General features: G+C 41.4%; 1 protein-coding gene across 1 annotated transcript; it reads right to left on the reverse strand.

Moving 5' to 3' along the window:
• Window positions 1–661: 661 nt before the first annotated feature.
• LOC134354537 (uncharacterized) lies at window positions 662–19,028 on the reverse strand. The gene is made up of 4 exons (XM_063063456.1): window positions 18,983–19,028; window positions 12,604–12,721; window positions 7,469–8,537; window positions 662–742 (listed from the first exon to the last, which is right to left on the reverse strand). The coding sequence occupies exons 3-4, from the start codon at window positions 8,267–8,269 to the stop codon at window positions 662–664; spliced, it is 882 nt and encodes a 293-aa protein (XP_062919526.1). The 5' UTR covers window positions 8,270–8,537; window positions 12,604–12,721; window positions 18,983–19,028.
• Between the last annotated feature and the right edge of the window lie 896 nt (window positions 19,029–19,924).

The following is a 19,924-nucleotide window of genomic DNA, read 5'->3' on the forward strand; positions in this document are numbered from 1 at the left end:
GAGTTGAGTTAGACAGAGGACCTTTGATTAAGGAGACACTAAACACTGCAGATGCTGGAATCATGAGCAAGGAAACGAACTGCTTGAGGAACTCAATAGATCAGGCAGAATCGGTGGAGGAAAATGGACCATCAACATTTCAGGTCGAGGTCCTTCACCTGGACTCAGGTTGACCAATATTGGTTTTGTCAGGAGCAGCCAACCCAACATGCATGAAAGTTGAATGAGAGGTTGGCATAATCTGCGCCGTTGAGCCACTGCAACCCTCAACAGGTCTGAGTCTTGGAGTACTGGACATGAAAATAAGAGACAAATGTGCCAAGAGCTCTGGAAAGCCCTATCGATTATCTTCTACAGATTTTACAAGCCTGGCCCCTGAAATCGAGCTAAAAGCAAAGTTCTTACAGGCATTGTCAGTGGTTCCAGAGCTGTAAGGTCCTCCTGTGCTCTCTCTGTCGTGACTCTGTGTTCTCAAATAAATGTATAAACATAGCACACAAGTCAGAGCCATTGTGTACATTCTTTCTGGAAGGCTGCCTGAGGAATTAGGAGTGTCCCTATGGATTGCATTTGGTCTTCTTCCACTCAGTGGGCACACGATGCCTCCACTGGGGCTGGCGTTAAGCTCAGCCTCGGGCGCAAGCTTGCTCCCACCCATTTCCTAGGCTATGCTGTTCTGCAGCTCGTTGGACAAAGAGGCACTGCAGTTCTTCCAGGCATATCCTAGCAACTGAGGTGGTGCCTGCAAGTAGCAAGCTCAAACATAGGCTCATTTCAATGATCTGCTGCCTTCTTGTTCCCCTTTTCCTGATAAGTGCGTGTGCACCTGCTGAAAGGGGGCACAAGTTAGAGAAGCAGATGAATACATGATCTAACTCTCACCATCTTTCTACCTTACAGTAGTACATGATATACTTTAACCTTTTGCTGGCCTAAATGCATACCTGATGGAATTCAGCAGACAGGTACTGGACCCCCATGTCCTCACTGGTGTCATGTGATAACAACAAATGAGAAGGGTCCACAGTTGCCCCATTCCCCCCTTCCCATGAAAAAATCCTTTTTCAGAATCATCATAGTATCTCTTCCTTGTTAAGGCCAGTGGCTTGAATGGGGTAGTTAATTATTTTGGTGGCATGGAAGACAACTATTATAAGTGGTTTATCGTTTATGTATAACCAGCACCTACAAGGATAATGAGAACACCCTTGCACTTCTTCTCAGTGACTCACCAAAATTCACTGGAAGTTGACATGTTGGTGCTGCAAACAAGTAACAAGGCAAACCAATGTTATGTTTCTATCTCTTTATGTTGCATGTCCCATTAGAATCCAATTTTCTTTCTTGTTTTTGAACACTAATGCCTCGTATAACCTGCCATTTTAAGCAGTATTACACCTGTACTGTAAGACAAGAATGAAAATCAAACACATGCAGATGTTGGAAGCTGAAGTAGATACTGAAAGTGCTGGAAATATTCAGCAGGTGAAGCAGCATTGCTAGAACGACAGAGTTAACGTTTCAGGTCTGAGTCTGCCATTGAAAGTTTGGCTGTTGCAATAAAATGGTGGCTTTGCCTGTTATTTATTCTATATTATACTTGCAGTCAGGATATGATGTTAAATGATGACCAAACCGTGGAGGCTCATTGTCTGAAATTTGATTCCTGTTTAATATATGTGCAGCAAGCATTTAGATAATTAACTCTCAGAGTTTTAAAAAAATAACAAGAAGGGCCCTGAGGTTTGCACCTGATTTAACTGATTGATAGTCTCTGTGGTTTTATAGGCAAAAGGTGAACTGTATTGAAATTGACCCTAGCATTGCAAATCTTTATTCATGATTTTTACATCTTCATTGTTTATTAAAATAAAGTGTTTCTTGCCGGTTCATAATCTATAGTTTACAGGGACTTTGCAGTTTTAATTGTTGACTGATGGTAATTTTGCCAAGTGGTTGAAGTAAACCTGAGTCAGAAGCTGAAACTGGGAATGATTAGTTGGCTTAAAAAAATCACTCTTGTTGTATGCTTATATTAAATTTTCTCAAATGCAGGAGAAAGCAGTTCCTTTTATATTATTTTACTCTGTCTATAAATAGTATCCTATACTGTTCTTTTTTTCCTTCAGTGGCTGATTTTTTTTTGGTTTTGCTTGTAACAAACTCCATGAGAAAGGCCAAGTGTACGGCTTTTTATTTCCAGCTGGATTGCTCCTCTTTTTAATATTGTTTTTTTGCCGGCTCTCTGGCTTTCAATTTGTATACAGTACACTTTTTGTATGATTGTGCAAAGTTAAATACACCCGTTTCATCCATTTTTGGCCCGCTTCAAAGGTGCACTTTATTTTGCTGCTATAATGACTATTTTATTGTCCTGATATTCAGAACTATACTTCAGCCCAGAGAACTTTTACATTTCCCCTTAAGGCCCCTCAGCAATTCCCAGACTCACCATAATCCAGTTACCTTCTGATCAGAAACATGGGTGAATGTTGGCAGTTTTCTTGGCAAGTGTGTTGAGAGCTCTGAGAAGCCTCGGAACAAAGTGGGTGGACGATGGTTTCACTGAAACCTACTGAATATTGAAAAGCCCGGAGAGAGTGGACATGGAGAGGATGTTCCTAATAGTGGTAGAGACTAGGACTGGAGGACACTGCCTCAGAATAGAAGGACCTCTCTTTAGAGCAGAGGTGAGGAGAATTTCTTTGGCTAGAGATGGCGAATCTGTTGAATAACATGCTGCAGATTTCATGCTGCAAAAGTCAAGTCACTGGGTATGTTTAAAGTGGATGTTGATTGGTTCTTGATGAGTAAGGGTATTGACGTTTATGGGGAGAAGTCAGGAGAATGGGGTTGAGATGAAAAATAATCTCCTTTGGCTGAATGGCAGAGCAACCTTGGGCTGCTTCAACTGGCCAAATTGCAGATGAGCTTAGGGTATGGATCAACACCCGCAATTACGACATTGTAGCCTGTACTGCGCTGTACTGTTCTATGTTCTATGTTCTAGTCAGGGAAAATATCACACCAGTGCTCAATCAGGACAGGCTGGAGAACTCGACCAGTGAGGCGTTATGGGTGGAACTAAGGAATAAGAAAGGTATGACCATGTTAATGAGTCTATATTATGGACAACCCAACAGTCCTGAGGATTTAGAACAAATTTGTAAAGAGATCGCAGACTGTTGCAAAAGAAACATAAGGTTGTTATAGTAGGTGATTTTAACTTTCCACATATTGACTGGGGATCCCATACTGTAAAAGGACTAAATGGGATAGAGTTCGTCAAATGCATTCAGGAACATTTCCTTCATCAGTACATAGAAGTCCTAATGAGAGAGCATGCAATACTGGGTCTGTTATTAAAGAATGAGACAGAGCAGATGACAGAAGTTTGTGTAGGGGAACATTTTGCATACAGTGCCATAGTGCCATTAGTTTCAAAGTAATTATGCAAAGAGATAGGTCTGGTCTGCGGGTTGAGATTCTAAATTGGAGAAAGGCCAATTTTGATGGTATCAGAAAAGATCTGCAAGTGTGGATTTGGGTGGGCTGTTTTCTGGCAAAGTTGAACTTGGAAAGTGTGAGGCATTCAAAGTTGAAATTTTGAGAGCACAAAGTTTGTATGTGCTTGTCAGAATAGAAAGTAAATATAACAAGTGTAGGGACCATGGTTTTCAAGAGATACTGAGGCCCTGGTTAAGAGAAAAAAAGGAGGTGCATAGCAGGTATAGGCAAGTAGAAACAAATGAAGTGTTTATGGAGTAAAAGAAATGCAAGAGAACACTGAAGAAATAAATCAGGAAGACTAACAGAAGGCACGAAGTTGCTCTAACACACAAGGTGAAGGAGGATCCTAAGGGATTCTACAAATATGTTAAAAGCAAAAGATTTCTGGGACAAAATTAGTCCTCTGGAAGACCAGAATGGTAATCCATGTATGGAGCCAAAAAAGTTAGGGAGATCTTAAATGAATTCTTTGCATCTGTATTTACTCAAGAAAAAGATACAGACAACATAGAAGTGAGGCAAAATTAAATGAATTTCATGGTCCCTATACAGATTACAGAGTTGTAGGTGCTTGCTGTCCTGAGGCAAATCAGGATGGATAAATCCCCAGGACCTGACAAGGTGTTTCCCCAGACCTTATGGGAGGCAAGTGCAGGAAGTACTGGGGCCCAAGCAAAGATATTTAAATCATCCTAAATGTCTGGAGAGGTACCAGAGAATTGGAGGATAGCCAATGTTGTTCCGCTGTTTAAAAAAGGATCCAAACAGGCACCAGGAAGTTATAGGCTGGTGAGTTTGACATCAGTTGTAGGAAAGTTATTGGAAGGTACTCTGATTAAGGATAGTCAGAGTGGCTTGATGTGTGATAGGTTATTTCTAACCAATTCTACAGAATTTTCCAAGAAAGTTACCAGGAAAGTGGATGAAGGCAAGACAGTGAATGTTGTTTACATGGACTTTAATAAGGCATTTGATAAGGTCCCGTATTGGAGGTTGGTTAAGAAGGTTCAGTCGCTCAGCATTTAGGATGAGGCAGTAAATTGGATTGGACATTGGTTTTGTGGGAAAAGCCAGAGAAGTGGTGGCAGAAGGTTGCCTCTCTTAATGGAGACAGACCTGTGATGCATGCCACAGGGATCGATGTAGGGACCTTTGTTATTTGACGTCTATATCAATGATCTGGATCAGCAAATTTGCAAATGACACCAAGGCTGGGGGTCTAGTGGACAGTAAGGAAAGCTATCATGGCTTGCAGAAAGATCTGAATCAGCTAGAAAAATGGCAGATGAAATTTAACGCAGACAAGTGCAAATTCTGCACTTCAGTAGGACCAACCAGGGTAGGTCTTACATTGTGAATGGTAGGGCACTGAGAAATGCGGAAGAACAAAGGGATCTGGGAATATAGGTCCATAATTCATTGAAAGTGCCATCACAGGTAGATAGGATTGTAAAGAAAGCTTTTGGCAAAATTAGCCTTTATAAATCAATGTATTGTGTACAGAAGATGGGATGTTATGTTGAAGTTGCAAAAGACATTGGTGAGGCCTATCATGTGCAAATTTGGTCACCTACCTATAGGAAAAATGTAAACAAGGTTGAAAGAGTGTAGAGATCAGTTACAAGGATGATGCCTGAGATATAAGGAAAAAATGAATAGGTTAGGGTGTATTCTCTAGAACATAGAAGATTGAAGAGGTGATTTGATAGAAGTATACAAAATTGTAAGGGGTATAGATAGTGTAAATGCAAGCAGACTTTTTCTGCTGAAGTTGGATGGGACTACAACCAGAGGTCATGGCTTAAGGGTGAAAGAGGAACATGAGGGGAAACTTCTTCACTCAGAGGGCCGTGAGAGTGTGGAATGAGCTGGCAGCACATATGGTCCATTTCAACATTTAAGAGAAATTTGGATAGGTACATGTATAGTAGGGATATGGAGGGCTATGGTCCCAGTGCAGATTAATGGGAGTAAGCATGGACTAGATGGGCCAAAGGGCCTGTTTCTGTGCTTACTTTTCCATGACTTTTCCAGGCTTAATTCTGCTCCCATGTGTCATAGTGTTGTGGACTTTTGACGATTGGGTTTTGGAGAAACTGGTCGGACAATTCAATCCATGACTTCAAAAAGGAGCTACGACTGATCATGCATCATGGACATCAATGGGAAAACATAAGAGGAGAAGATACTGAAGGTATTGAACATCATCCAACATTATCTAGAGCATGATTCTGCTCATACTGATGCACTTTGTCACCTCTGCCAATTCAAACATGGAACGTGGGCAATAGATATCTTCAAGACAAACATTTGAAGCAGCTGCTGATAATAAGGTTCATTTCCCAGTGCAAAATACAGTGTCTTATAAAATTATTTAGCCCCCAGCCCTTTGTTCACGTAAATGAGTATTACAGCCAGGGATTTTGATCAATTTAACTGAGATTTTTTATTTGTGAATCACGTTCTCTTTTTTTCCACAGCAGAGCTCAAAAATACAGAAAAATTGTAAGGAATGAGAAAACTAAAAATTCAAAAACTGAAATGTCAGTATTTCAAATGTATACATCCACCATTGCTCAGTACTTAGTTGAATCACCTCTTTCAGCTTTTACAGCCAGTAGCATTTTTGGATGAGCCTTCATTAGCCTTTGGACAAGATTTGCCCATTCATCCTTGTATAATTGCGCAAGCAGTGCCAGTTTATTTGGGGAGCAGCAGTAAACAGCAGTTGTGAGATCTTGCCAGAGATCTTCGATTGGGTTAAAGTCAGGATGCTGACCGGGCCACTCAAGAACGTCAGTTGTCTTCATCTGAAGCCACTCCATGGCTGCTCTGGCAGTGTGCTTTGAGTTGTTGTACCACTGAAAGATGAACTTCCTCCCCAGTCTAAGCTTTCTGACAGAGGCTAGAAGGTTTTTATCCAGGATCTCTCTGTGTTTAACAGCGTTCATCTTTTCATCAATCCTCTCCAGACTTCCAGTCCCTGCTACTTAAAAGCATACCCTTACCATGATGCTACCTCCACCATACTTAGCGAATGTACGGTATTAGATTTACATTACACCACGTTTGAGGCCAAGAAGTTCCACTTTAATCTCATCTGACCACAAGACTTTCTTCCGCATCTTCACAGTGTCTTCTAAGTAATGTTTTGCAAAGTCTTGACAGGCAAGGATATGCTTTTTTTCCTAGCCAGGGCTTCTTCCTTGCCACACTTCCATAAATACCCTTTATGTGCAAGGCTTTCAAGTTTGTGGAGCCGTGAACTTCATCTCCAGTTGCAGCCATTGACTTCTGCAGCTCACTCAGAGTGACTGTTGGCATCGCAGTAGCCTCTCTGACAAGTGGCAGGAACAAAGTTTAGAGGAGGGGTCTGACCTTTTTTATATTTTTTCCACTTTTTCACAATGGACTGCACTGAGCTCAGTTCAGTACCTTTGAGTTGGTCATCTACCCTTCCCCAGATTTGTGCTCTCTATTATCATTTCTCTGACTTGCCTTGAATGCTCTTGTTTTCATTTTGGTTTGGTCTGTTGAAAATCTATCATATTGTCAAGTCAAGTCACTTTTTATTGTCATTTCGACCATAACTGCTGGTACAGTACACAGTAAAAACAAGACAACGTTTTTCAGGACCATGGTGCTCCATGGAACAATACGAAAACTACACTGAACTATGTAAAACTACACTAGACTACAGACCTACCCAGGACTGCATAAATTGCACAAAACAGTGCAGGCATTACAATAAGTAATAAACAGGACAGTAGGCACAATAGAGGGCGGTATGTTGGTGTCAGTCCAGGCTCTGAGTATTGAGGAGTCTGACGGCTTGGGGGAAGAAACTGTTACATAGTCTGGCCATGAGAGCCCGAACGTTTCGGTGCCTTTTGCCAGATGGCAAGAGGGAGAAGAGTTTGTATGAGGTGTGTGTGGGGTCCTTCATAATGCTGTTTGCTTTGCGGATGCAACGTGTGGTGTAGATGTCTGTAATGGCGTGAAAAGAGTCCCCGATGATCTTCTCAGCTGACCTCACTATCCGCTGCAGGGCCTTGCGATCTGAGATGGTGCAATTTCTGAACCAGGCCGTGATGCAGCTGCTCAGGATGCTCTCAATACAACCTCTGTAGAATGTGGTGAGGATGGGGTGTGGGAGATGGACTTTTCTCAGCCTTCGCAGAAAGTAGAGACGCTGCTGGGCTTTCTTTGCTATGGAGCTGGTGTCGAGGGACCAGGTGAGATTCTCCGCCAGGTGGACACCAAGAAATTTGGTGCTCTTAACGATCTCTACGGAGGAGTCGTCGATGTTTAGCGGAGAGTGGTTGCTCCGTGTCCTCCCGAAGTCAACAACCATCTCTTTTGTTTTGTTCACATTCAGAGACAGGTTGTTGGCTCTGCACCAGTCTGTTAGCCACTGCATCTCCTCTCTGTATGCGGACTCATCGTTGTTGCTAATGAAACCCACCATGGTCGTGTCATCAGCGATCTTGATGATGTGGTTCGAGCTCTGTGTTGCAGCACAGTCGTGGGTCAGCAGAGTGAACAGCAGTGGACTGAGCACACAGCCCAGGGGGGCCCCCGTGCTCAGTGTGATGGTGTTGGAGATGCTGCTTCCAATCCGGATTGACTGAGGTCTCCCAGTCAGGAAGTCTAGGATCCAGATGCAGGGGGAGGTGTTCAGGTCCAGTAGGCTCAGCTTTCCAATCAGTTTCTGAGGAATGATTGTGTTGAATGCTGAACTGAAGTCTATGAACAGCATTTGAACGTATGGGTCGTACCTTACAGAGAGAAGGGCTATTTATTCCTATGAATTCATTGAAACAGGTCATCCTCCAATTTTTTACATCACCATATTGGGTGAGTTGATAAGGTAAAATGTATACAACAGGAATTCTGCAGATGCTGGAAATTCAAGCAACATACATCAAAGTTGCTGGTGAACGCAGCAGGCCAGGCAGCATCTATAGGAAGAGGCGCAGTCGACGTTTCAGGCCGAGACCCTTCGTCAGGACTAATGTATATTGCATCTGAGAATTACAAAAGGGATGAGTACTTTTTCAGCCTCAGAATTTTGTTTTAAATTTTTAGTAAATTGTTTTGGAACTTTTCTTTTGATTTACAATAATGCACATTGCTTTGAGAATTAGCTCAAAAAATCTTACTTCAATGTATTTTAAATTCAGAAAATGAGATAATAAACCGTGAAAGTAGTTGTGGGGCTGAACACTTTTTCAAGGCACTATATCTCAAGAACCCAAATTGCTAGCTACCAGTAAGCAGAATATAGATCCCCTTTGAAAGGTAGAAGGTGTCAAAAAAGTTAATTCAAATCAAATCAAAGTCAAATGGGCAAAATATTCTCTCCCTCCTGCAAAATGATCCCAGGGATGAGAACAAGAGTTGACTAAGAATTTAGCAGGTAATAGTGGAACTGTGTGCAAAAAAGATAGATTACTGATGGTGCTGCTGTGCTGGGAGCTTTGTGCAAATCCAGCAAGGAATCACACCACCAGCCTAGTGTGCAGAGGTTGCCTGTGAGAGCTGATATTGAACTGGCTGGGCTGAGAAGTGGGGTTCAGGGCTATACCTTGTCAGACACGGTGAGCACAGCCATTCCTAGGGAGCAGACGCATTCCTTCTATACGTTGACGGGTACATGCCATAACCTCTGCCCTCCACCCTGTGCTGCACCACCTGGAAAATGGTGCCTCATACACCAGGATGCCGTTTATCGACCAGCTCGGCATTTAATAAGATCATTCGTCAGAAGCCGGTGGGTAAACTGTCCTCGTTGAGTCTCCCCACCTGCCTCTGTAACTGGATCTTAGATTTCCTGGCAGAAAGACGACAGACTCAGCAGCAAAGTTGTGCTGTGCGTCAGCACCCCCTAGGGCTGCGTGCTCAGCCCACTGCTGACGCGTGACTGTACTGCCAGATCCAGATCAAACCCAATAACAAGTTCACTGACGACACAACAGTGGTTGGCCTCATCAACAATGACGATGAGATAGTCCTTCCCCCACCCTCCCCACTGACACTCTCACCACTGAGAGTGTCCTGACCAGCTGCATCTCTACCTGGTATAGGAATTGCAAGGCATCTGACCACAGGACCCTACAAAAGGTTTGTGAGGAGTGCTGAGAGGATCATCAGGGTCTCTCTTCCAGCCATCCCCATTAGAGATAGTTATCATGCAGGGTCCTTAGCATTGCCAGTGATCCCTCCCATCCATCCAACCATCTCTTTGACTCACCCTACCACCAGCTAGGAGATCCAGTAGCATCAGGACAAGGACTGTTAGGATGGAAGACAACTTCTTTCCCCAGGCTATGAGGCTACTCAATTCCCTGCCACCACCCAGATCTCATCACATATAAAGTGTCAGTAGCATTATAATGATTGCTTTTTAACGTGTTGTAAATGCATGTTATGCTAAATGTCAATTTTCTGAAACGTATTTTATTATTTACTAATTATTTATTTATTCATTCATTCATTTATGGGATGTAGGCATTGCCAGCTAAGCCAGCATTTATTGCCCATCCCTAGTTGTCCTTGAGAAGATGGTAATGAGCTGCCTTCTTGAACCACTGCAGTCCCTGAGATGTATGTACACCCACAGTGCTGTTAGGGAGGGAGTTCCATGATTTTGGCCCAGTGACAATGAAGGAACAGCGATATCTTTCTAAGTCAGGATGGTGAGTGACTTAGAGGGAGATTTCCATGTGGTGGCGTTCCCAGGTATCTGCTGTTCTCGTCCTTCTAGATGGTAGTGATGTTGGGTCTGGAAGGTGCTGCTTTAGGAACTTTGGTGTGTTGTTGCAATGCATCTTGTAGATAGTACACACCGCTGCAACTGTTTGTCGATGGTGGAGGGACTGGATGCTTGTGGGAGGCATACTAATCCAGTTACTGGATGGTGTTAAGCTTCTTGAGAGTTGATGGAGCTGCACTCATCCAGGCGAGTGGCGAATATTGCATTACACTACTGACCTGAGCCATCCCATTGTTAGTAATATTACTTTCTGTTCTGTGTGTGAGTTATATGAACTGTGTTGTGCACGTTGGTCCTGGGAACATTGGGTCATTTGGTGGATGAATGACCATAAACATGAATTTGAACTTAAACCATTGGGACCCTGCAAATTCTCCCATCATCCCTGGCTGAATGGGATGGGTTACCTTATCTCCTTCTTGTTTGGCTGCACGAAGACATCTCTATTGTTCATTTCATCACATTCATTTTGAGAGCACTAGAGTATAAAAACAAGGCAGTGGTCCCATCACACTTGGAGTATTGTGAACAGCTTTGGGCCCCTTATTGAAGAAAGGATGGATAGGCATTCAAGACTGTCCAGAGAAAGTACATGAGAATGATCAGTGGAATGAAAGAGTTAATGTATGAGGAGCATTTAATGGCTCTGGTCCTGTACTTGTTAGAGTTTAGAAGAATGAGAGAGGATTTCTTTGAAACTTATCAAATACTGAAAGACCTAGATAGAGTGGAAATGAAGAAGATATTTCTAATCATGGGAGAGTCTAGGACCAGAGGAGACAGCCTCAGAATAGAAGGACATCCCTTTAGAAGAAAGATGTGGAGGGATTTCTTTAGCCAGCCAGAGGAGGGTGAACATGGGGAATTCATTGCCACTGACAGCTGTGGGGGTCAAAGCATTGGGTATATTTAAAGGTTGATAGGTTCTTGTTAGGAAAGGGGGTCAAAGCTTGCAGGGGAAAGTCAGGAAATAGGTTTGAGAGAGATAATAAATTGCACGACCCAAATTACGTCGGTGGTGCGCAAGTGGAACCGGTCAAAAGCTTTAAGTTCCTCGGGGTCAATATCACAAATGACCTGACTTGGTCCAACCAAGCAGAGTCCACTGCCAAGAAGGCCCACCAGTGCCTTTACTTGCTGAGAAAGCTAAAGAAATTTGGCCTGTCCCCTAAAACCCTCACTAAATTTTATAGATGCACCGGAGAAAGCATTCTTCTAGGGTTCATCACAACCTGGTATGGAAGTTGTCCTGTCCAAGACCGGAAGAAGCTGCAGAAGATCATGGACATAGCCTAGCACATCACACAAACCAATCTTCCGTCCTTGGACTCACTTTACACCGCACGCTGTCGGAGCAGTACTGCCAGGATAATCAAGGACACGACCCACCCAGCCAACACACTTTTCGTCCCTCTTCCCTCGGGGAGAAGGCTCTGGAGCTTGAAGACTCGTATGGCCAGATTTGGGAACAGCCTCTTTCCAACTGTGATAAGACTGCTGAACAGATCCTGACCCGGATCTGGGCTGTACCCTCCAAATATACGGACCTGCCTCTCGGTTTTTTTTTTGCACTACCTTACTTTCCCTTTTCTATTTTCTATTTATGATTTATAATTTAAATTTTTAATATTTACTATCGATTTGTAATCCAGGTAGCGCAAAGCGCAGAATCAAATATCGCTGTGATGATTGTACGCTCTAGTATCAATTGTTTGGCGACAATAAAGTAAAGCAAAGTAAATTAGCTGTGATTGAATGGCATAGCAGAATCAATGGGCTGAATGGCTTTTATGTCTTATGGTCTGCGGAGGTAAGCTCATACCTTTGGGCTGAGGAGTGTCAATTAGCCACGCAAAGGGTAGGGAAGGAAGTAGAGGGTTGGGGTATTGAAGTATTTTCCATCACAGCCAACAGGAGGTGATGATAGAGGAGGTTTAACAACACAGACTGCAGGAAATGTTAATCCCTGACAATGGCCCATACTCCAGCTATGGAGCACCCCGATACCTACAACCCAGTGCTGAGCAGCCACATCACTCACACCAACCTGCTCAACTGAAGCCCTCACAGAGAACTTCCCCCAACTAATCCATGCCCAGTTCATTGCAGGGGGAGCCCAGGAGGACCGGTTCCAAGTAACCAGGTTCTCAGTACAGAAGCAAGCAGTCCCAACAGGTGTTCTTCACAAAGAACAGCCAGGCATGAGTGTTCATGCTGGAGGACTGAGAGCACATATCAACGCTCTGTGAGGTGGCGGCGGGATGCCAGTGTAGGAATGATACCAGAGTCCCAACATTTCCTTTTAATTAATTGCTAACCGTAATTTGATCTCATCTTCTATCTTCTCTCTTCTGTGATTAGCCATGAACTCCATCTTGTTTTCACAATCACACTTCGCGGAATTTCTTCCCCAGTTAGTTGGGATGAAATTTGTGCCTGTAGACCATAAACACTTAAGCAATAGTGTGGTAATGAGCAGGATAGGATTCCCAGGGGAAAGCAACGTATTGGTCACAGAATGGATGGAATTAATCTTCGGTATGAACATTTGAAATCATATCAGGTGCTGCTAGGAAACATTTTGTAATGGGGTCAGTTTTATTAGGAAGGATGGAACTGAATTTTCTCAAAAACATTAGGATCAACATTTTAAAGCTTTATGCATTGAGATTGTTTCTGGATTTATGTGAGAGTGAAATCAATCTATGATTGTATCTTATTGATATGAATTATTTAAAATTAAACATTTTTAAACATTTCATGAGTTTTTGCCAAAAATAACTTAATCTGTATGTGAACACGAGAAATTCAGAGCACTATTATTTTTTATTTGCACAGTTTGTCTTCTTTTGCATATTGATTGTTTGTCAGTTTTCATTTATATGCAGATTTTTTTCATAAATTCTAGTGTACTTCTTTTTTTCATTAATGCCTGCAAGAAAGTGAATCTCAAGGTGGTACATGGTACCATGCACATATAAATTTACTTTGAACTTCTGAGTAGTCTACCAGAGCCCTCGGTCGTAGGCTAGACGCGAAGAATGCAGCTCAGTTAATGTCAGCCGTGCTGTAGCTGGCTACTCTTGCACTCCTGAATAAACAGGAACCACATATGGTGAGCATGAATTGCTGAGAGAGGTGCTTTAACCCTTGCCCTGCTGAGTAAACAAAAATTGTATGTGGTTACACAAATAGTGCAATAAGGACTTTAACCCTTGATCTCCTGAATAAACAGAAAGTATGCAAGTTACACGTGTTATCCTTCATGCTTATTTTTAACTACTCCATTCTTTGCTGAATAATGTTGGCATTAAAGTCCATTCAGCATAGGAATTCCAGGATGAAAGTTCACTGACCTGAATTGCCTGCTTTTTCTTGCTCCACAGATGCTGACTGACTTCTGAGCATTTTGAATGTTATTTATCTTTGTTCTAGTTGCTGATTTTTCCCATTTATCCTGTTAGTAATTCTGGAATGTTTCATGCTGCCCCTGGTAATTCTGAAGTGCAGCACTTACAGAACAGGCTGCAAGGCAGAGAATGCTGCCACCAGCTTTAGTTTCATCCGCACACTTGGTTTGCCACTGAGAAAAAGCAGGTACACTGGCTTAGGGTCGGTAGTTGTGCTTCACAAAGTAACTTTTGCTTCATGAAGTAAATTGCTAAGAAACTCTACTATTTCTTAAATGATATAATATTTGTGCTCTCTAGATCAGGGAGGAACCTTTAACAGTAAAGATTGACGCAATTGCTTTACAAACCATCAACTTGTTCAATATGTTAGTTACAACCTCAAAATATTCCAAAACATTTGTCAAAGATGACTTGACATGCTATTAAGAGAAGTGAAGGAACATACTAGACCAAAGAACGAAGCTAATAACATTGCCAACCAAAACATTAAGACTGGGGATTGAGAAAATTTCAGAATTCAGAAAAGGATGACCAAGACACCGATAAGGAAAATGGAACGATAGTACAAGAGTAGAAACAGAACCATACTGTAAAAGATTCTTTAAATATCATCATCATCATCATCATTATGTGCCATGTCCTATGACATGGGCAGTCATCGTCCCTATCCATAGCCATGATCATTCCTGGCAAATTTTTCTACAGAAGTAGTTTGCCATTGCCTTCTGGGCAGTGTCTTTACAAGATAGGTGACCCCAGCCATTATCAATATCAAATTATCAGTGGTCATGTAACCAGGACTTGTGATACGTTTATGCACCAGCTGCTTATACGACCATTCACACCAGCTGCCATGACTTCATGTGACCCTGACTGGGGGGCTGAGGAGGTGCTACACCTTGCCCAAGGGTGACCTGCAGTCTAGTGGAGAGAAGGAGTGCCTTACACCTCCTTTGGTTGAGACGTATCTCTACCCTGCCACTCATACAAATATACAAATGAGAAAAATATAAGCAAAATTTATTGAAGGTTCCTTGGAAACCGAGGCAGGAGATACTAAATTGGAAACAAAAAATTGCAGGGAAATGAAACAAATGTATTGTGCTTGACTGCAAGAAAAAGAACAAAATTTCTTGGAAATAATAAAGAACCACGGGTCAAGAGAAAATGAAATAATCAAAGAAATTAGAATCCTTAAAAACAATTGGGAAATTAATGGGAATAAACTTCAGTAAGTCCCAGAACCTGATGTTCAGTATCCTAGGATATTTAAGGAGCTAGCTTGGAGACAATAGAAACGTGAATCATCGGTCCAAAATCCCACAAATTCTAGAACAAAAATCAAACTGCTGGACAACTTAGCAGATCAAGCAGCATCTGCTGGGGGAGAGGAAATGTTGATATTTCAGATCAAGACACTGCATCAGTTCTACTGGAGGGGTCTTGTACCAAACAGTAACAATTTTTGTCCCTCCACAGTTGCTGTTTGACTCACTCAGTTCCTCCAGCAGTCAGATTCCATCATCTGAAGTCTCTTGAATCTCCCACAGATTAGGAGGTAGAAAATGTTAGCCCAATACTTTTGAAAGGAAAGGGAGAGAGAAAGAAAAAAAATAGAATATAAAGATCAAATTGCCTGACATTAGCACTAGAGAAAATACTGGAATCCATGGAAATGCTAAACAAGGCAGTTAGTAAATAATAAGATAGTGCAGAATCAATGTGGATTTAAAACATGGAAAACATATTTTGCAGATCTGCTAAAGTTTTTAGAAATTGTGATTAGTAGGATAGATAAGAACAAATGAGTTGATGTGGTATATTTTGACCTTCAGAAAGCCTTTGATAAGGAACCACAGTCGAGATTGTAAATTAAAAACAGAGCACAAGGTATTTGTGGTAATACACAGATGTGTATTTAGGACTGGCTAAAGGGTAGAAAGTAGCAATAGAAAATGGTTAGTTTTCAGACTGTGAGACTGTGACCAGTGGGATGACATTGGGATTGTTGGCAGTGTCCCATTTCAATGTCAATGATTTGGATGAGGAGATCAAGTGTTACATATCCAAGTTTCCTGATGATACAAAGTTTAAGCTAACAGAAGAACGTAGGGAAGCAGGTTAAGTAATGGTTAGCTAATGGCTGATGGAATGTAATGAAAAGAAAAGTATGACCATCCACTATGATAGAGAAAATGGAAAGGCAGAGTATTATTTTTAATCGTGAGACATTAAAAGGTGTTGTTCAGAAGGATCTGGGTGTCCTTGTACTCAAATCACTGAAAGTTAATAGTCATAGTCATAGTCATAGTCATAGTCATACTTTATTGATCCCGGGGGAAATTGGTTTTCGTTACAGTTGCACCATAAATAATTAAATAGTAATAAAACCATAAATAGTTAAATAGTAATATGTAAATTATGCCAGGAAGTAAGTCCAGGACCAGCCTATTTGCTCAGGGTGTCTGACCCTCCAAGGGAGGAGTTGTAAAGTTTGATGGCCACAGGCAGGAATGACTTCCTATGACGTTCTGTGTTGCATCTCGGTGGAATGAGTCTCTGGCTGAATGTACTCCTGTGCCCAACCAGTACATTATGTACTGGATGGGAGACATTGTCCAAGATGGCATGCAACTTGGACAGCATCCTCTTTTCAGACACCACCGTCAGAGAGTCCAGTTCCATCCCCACAACATCACTGACCTTACGAATGAGTTTGTTGATTCTGTTAGTGTCTGCTACCCTCAGCCTGCTGCCCCAGCACACAACAGCAAACATGATCGCACTGGCCACCACAGGTAAATAGCAGGTATAGTAAGCAATTTTAAAGGTAAATGGCGTGATAACTTTAATTGTGGAGAGAGTTCAGTATATTGAAAAAGACATTTACTGCAATTATATATGGCTCTGGTGAGATGACATCCTACACAACCTAAGGAAGTAAATATTTGCCATAATGGGAGTGAAATTAAGGTTCTACAGATTGATTCCTCAGATGGTGAAGATTTAATCCCTTGTGGAGAAATTGGGGAATCCGTGATCTGTTTCTGCTTCTGGTGAAGAATAAAAGTGACTAAATGTAACACTTACACACACTGGCTATTTTATTAGAAAACTCCTGTATCTAATAAAGTGGCCACTGAGTGTATGTTCATGGTTTCCTGCTGCTGTAGCCCATGCTCTTCAAGGTTGGACAAGTTGTGCATTCATAGATGCTTGTTCGCACACTGCTGTTTTAACGTGTGGTTATTTGAGTTACTGTCACCTTCCTGTCAGCTAGAACCAGTCTGGCCACTCTCCTCTGACATCTCTCATTAACAAGGTATTTTGCTCACAGAACTGCTTCTCACTTTTTTTAGGTTTGTTTGTTTTTCATGCCTTTCTATATAACTCTGGAAACTATTGTGCAAAAAATCCCAGGAGATCAGCAGTTTCTGAGATACTTAAATCACCCCATCTAGCAACAATGATCATTGCATGGTCAAAGTCACTTGGATCACATTTCTTCCTCATTCTGATGTTTGGTCTGAATAACAACTGAACCTGTGGACCATGGTTGCATGCTTTTATGCATTGAATTGTTGCCTTATGATTGCTTGATAAGATATTTGCATTAATGAGCACATGTACATGTTTTTCTAATAAAGTCGCCATTGAAAGACATTGGACAGAACCATCAACGTTTTCCTTTGTAAAGAGAGAATAGTGGATATTATGTCATGGTGGAATGAAAGAAGTGGGGAATACAAATTGGAGTCCTATCCAAACCACATAATTTTCTTCCTTATCTAGTGAACCTCTGTCACCCACCAAAATAATTTGTGATGTGTCCCCGAGAATACTTCATGCAGGTACCACACGAATCTTTGTTGCCCCTAAAATTGTTGGTCCACCTTCAGATACTGTTGAAGGATGTATGTAAGCATCTCCTTCTCAAAGTATGGGGGTGACACCAAACACCCATCAACCTCAGATGCGGCCATTTGACAGGAATGCTCTTCTATGTGTTTCTAAGGCATAAATCAATGATCTAGAGTACAGTATCAATTTAGATAATTAGTTATGAACTTTAAAAAAAAATTGTATTGGTTGTTCAAATTTATATTAACGGATAGGAAAGGATTTCTGTGGTTGTTTATCCACTGTCGTGGTAGTTGAGAGGAAAAGCTCTGGCAAGAACCTGCAGTGGAATGATTAGTCGTATTACTATTTTTCAATCCACCTATATTAGAATAGAAGTGATTTTCTGAAATGACTACCTTAATGGCAATTTATTTCTTGCTTGCTTGGTCAATATATCCAATGATAACTGAGCCATTAAGACCAGTGAAATTCCTGATCTCAACTGAAATTAGGCAAACAGAAGTAAGGGTGACCAGCACGCCTGAGTTAGGCCGGTGGTAAGATGAGCAGAGGTCTTGTACCTGATAGGCATCTGACAGCATCTGCTTGAAGTGAATGTGTGGGCACATTGCATGTATTGGAAGCTGGATCAGTTATATTCGTAATCTATTCTCAGTCATAGATCAAACCCACGTGAGAATCCCTGGTGGGTAACCATAACTTGAAAATCTGTGCTTCAACAAGACAATATTTTGGGGGAAGGAGGAAGGTAATTAGATGGGTGAGGTAAATAGCTATCCATGTTGTACAATATACGTAAAACTTCCCGATGTATTGCATGCATAGCAAATAACTTACTAAAAATAGTCTGTCAATAATTATCAAACAGCTATTTGGTGTTTGAGGTTCATGCAAGATTTCAGGCATCTGCACCCTAACTTTTGATTTACTCATTGTTATTCACAACATTGTTTGTCATTAATATTTATGACCTTACACCTTACTTTATACAGGTACTTTATGCAAAGTTTAAAAGCTTTCACGCTGTTATAATAATCATTAAAAGGAAATAGGCCACATGCATCAGCCTGAACCAAATCTATTCCTGATTCTCTGAGTGCCCTGCTCTCAAAAGTTGCATCATTCACAACACTGGGAAAGCACTTTAATCTTTTAATTTGCATTTTTCATGATCAGAAGCACAGAAAAACATACACTGACCCTGACTGAAAATGGCACAAATGGAATCTCAACATATTTCCCTGCTATACATTGCAAAAATGGTTCCGTTCGCATTTCAAATGATACCACCCCCCGTTTCATTTTAAGCTTTTGGATAATCATGTGGAACATACAATTTACAACGGCAAACAGATACAGTGAAAAAAATTCAAAGTTTTTTGGCCTTTGGTAACTAAATTGAACATTAAAAAGAGCTTACCAATCCCCTCTTCTTTCAACTCAGTTCATAGCCACCAAGATATGGCACTCCACATTGTGGGTACTAGCAGATCACGGAACAGTTGGCAGAAATAGCCACAGAGGTATTAAGGAAGCCAAAGAATGTGGAGATAAAATGCATACAGTTCTGTTCACATGAGAACTCGTGCCAAAAATAAGAAAAACACAGCGATGAGTCATTGCTACAGAATTACATCCAGATAGGCCCAATAAGTTTCTTCAGACCTGAGCCTTGAGCCCGCTCAGATTCGGAGGCAGAATAATAATAATGAAATGTATTATTATTTTTAAACCAGTGAAGAATCCAGGACACATACTTTGTAACATGATAACCAATTCAATGGCTTCCTGTAGAAGCTGTATTTTCTTCCCTTTGTGTAATATTTTATAATAAGGTATTATTTTGTCTATGAGCTTTAATCAAAGAGGAAGCACATGTTCCAAACAAAACAGATGTGGGCCCAAAGATGTTTCTAATTTCCACTCAAATGATTTGAGCCTATAAAATGCAGTATCCTTTTTAAATTAAAATGCGAGTCAGTGTACAAATTGCCCAAGTGCGAGAAAAAATTGTTGCCTGCGCGCATATATTCTTCTGCGTGCACTTTATATACCTATATATTTTTTAAAGACCTGTCTGCTTTTATTATTTATGGAACGAAACATTTGCCACTATGCTCCATCCAGTATCAATATCATGTGTGAGACACAGCCTAAGTTAAATGGCACCGGAAACCTCATTTGCTGCGCCAGAATAGCATGGCTTCAACCCAACCTCGCACAAGGATCCTCCTGCACCAGGAGGGGAGTTTTAGTTCTATGAATCCTCTCATGAAGGCACCAATTACAGAAATGATGCTGGGAGTTCAAATACATTCGGACCAGAATTGGGCTTCAGTCGGATTTAATCCTGGTGGTTTCA

The sequence above is a fragment of the Mobula hypostoma genome, chromosome 12 (genome assembly GCF_963921235.1).
Source record: "Mobula hypostoma chromosome 12, sMobHyp1.1, whole genome shotgun sequence".
NCBI classification, from domain to species: Eukaryota; Metazoa; Chordata; class Chondrichthyes; order Myliobatiformes; family Myliobatidae; genus Mobula; species Mobula hypostoma.

Coding starts and splice junctions, on each gene's coding strand:
- LOC134354537 (XM_063063456.1), bottom strand. CDS start 8,269: ATGCTGTTCATAGACTTCAGTTCAGCATTCAACACAATCATTCCTCAG. Junction 743..7,468: donor CCACACGTTGCATCCGCAAA/GCAAACAGCATT, acceptor TGCTACTTGCAG/GCACCACCTCAGTTGCTAGG.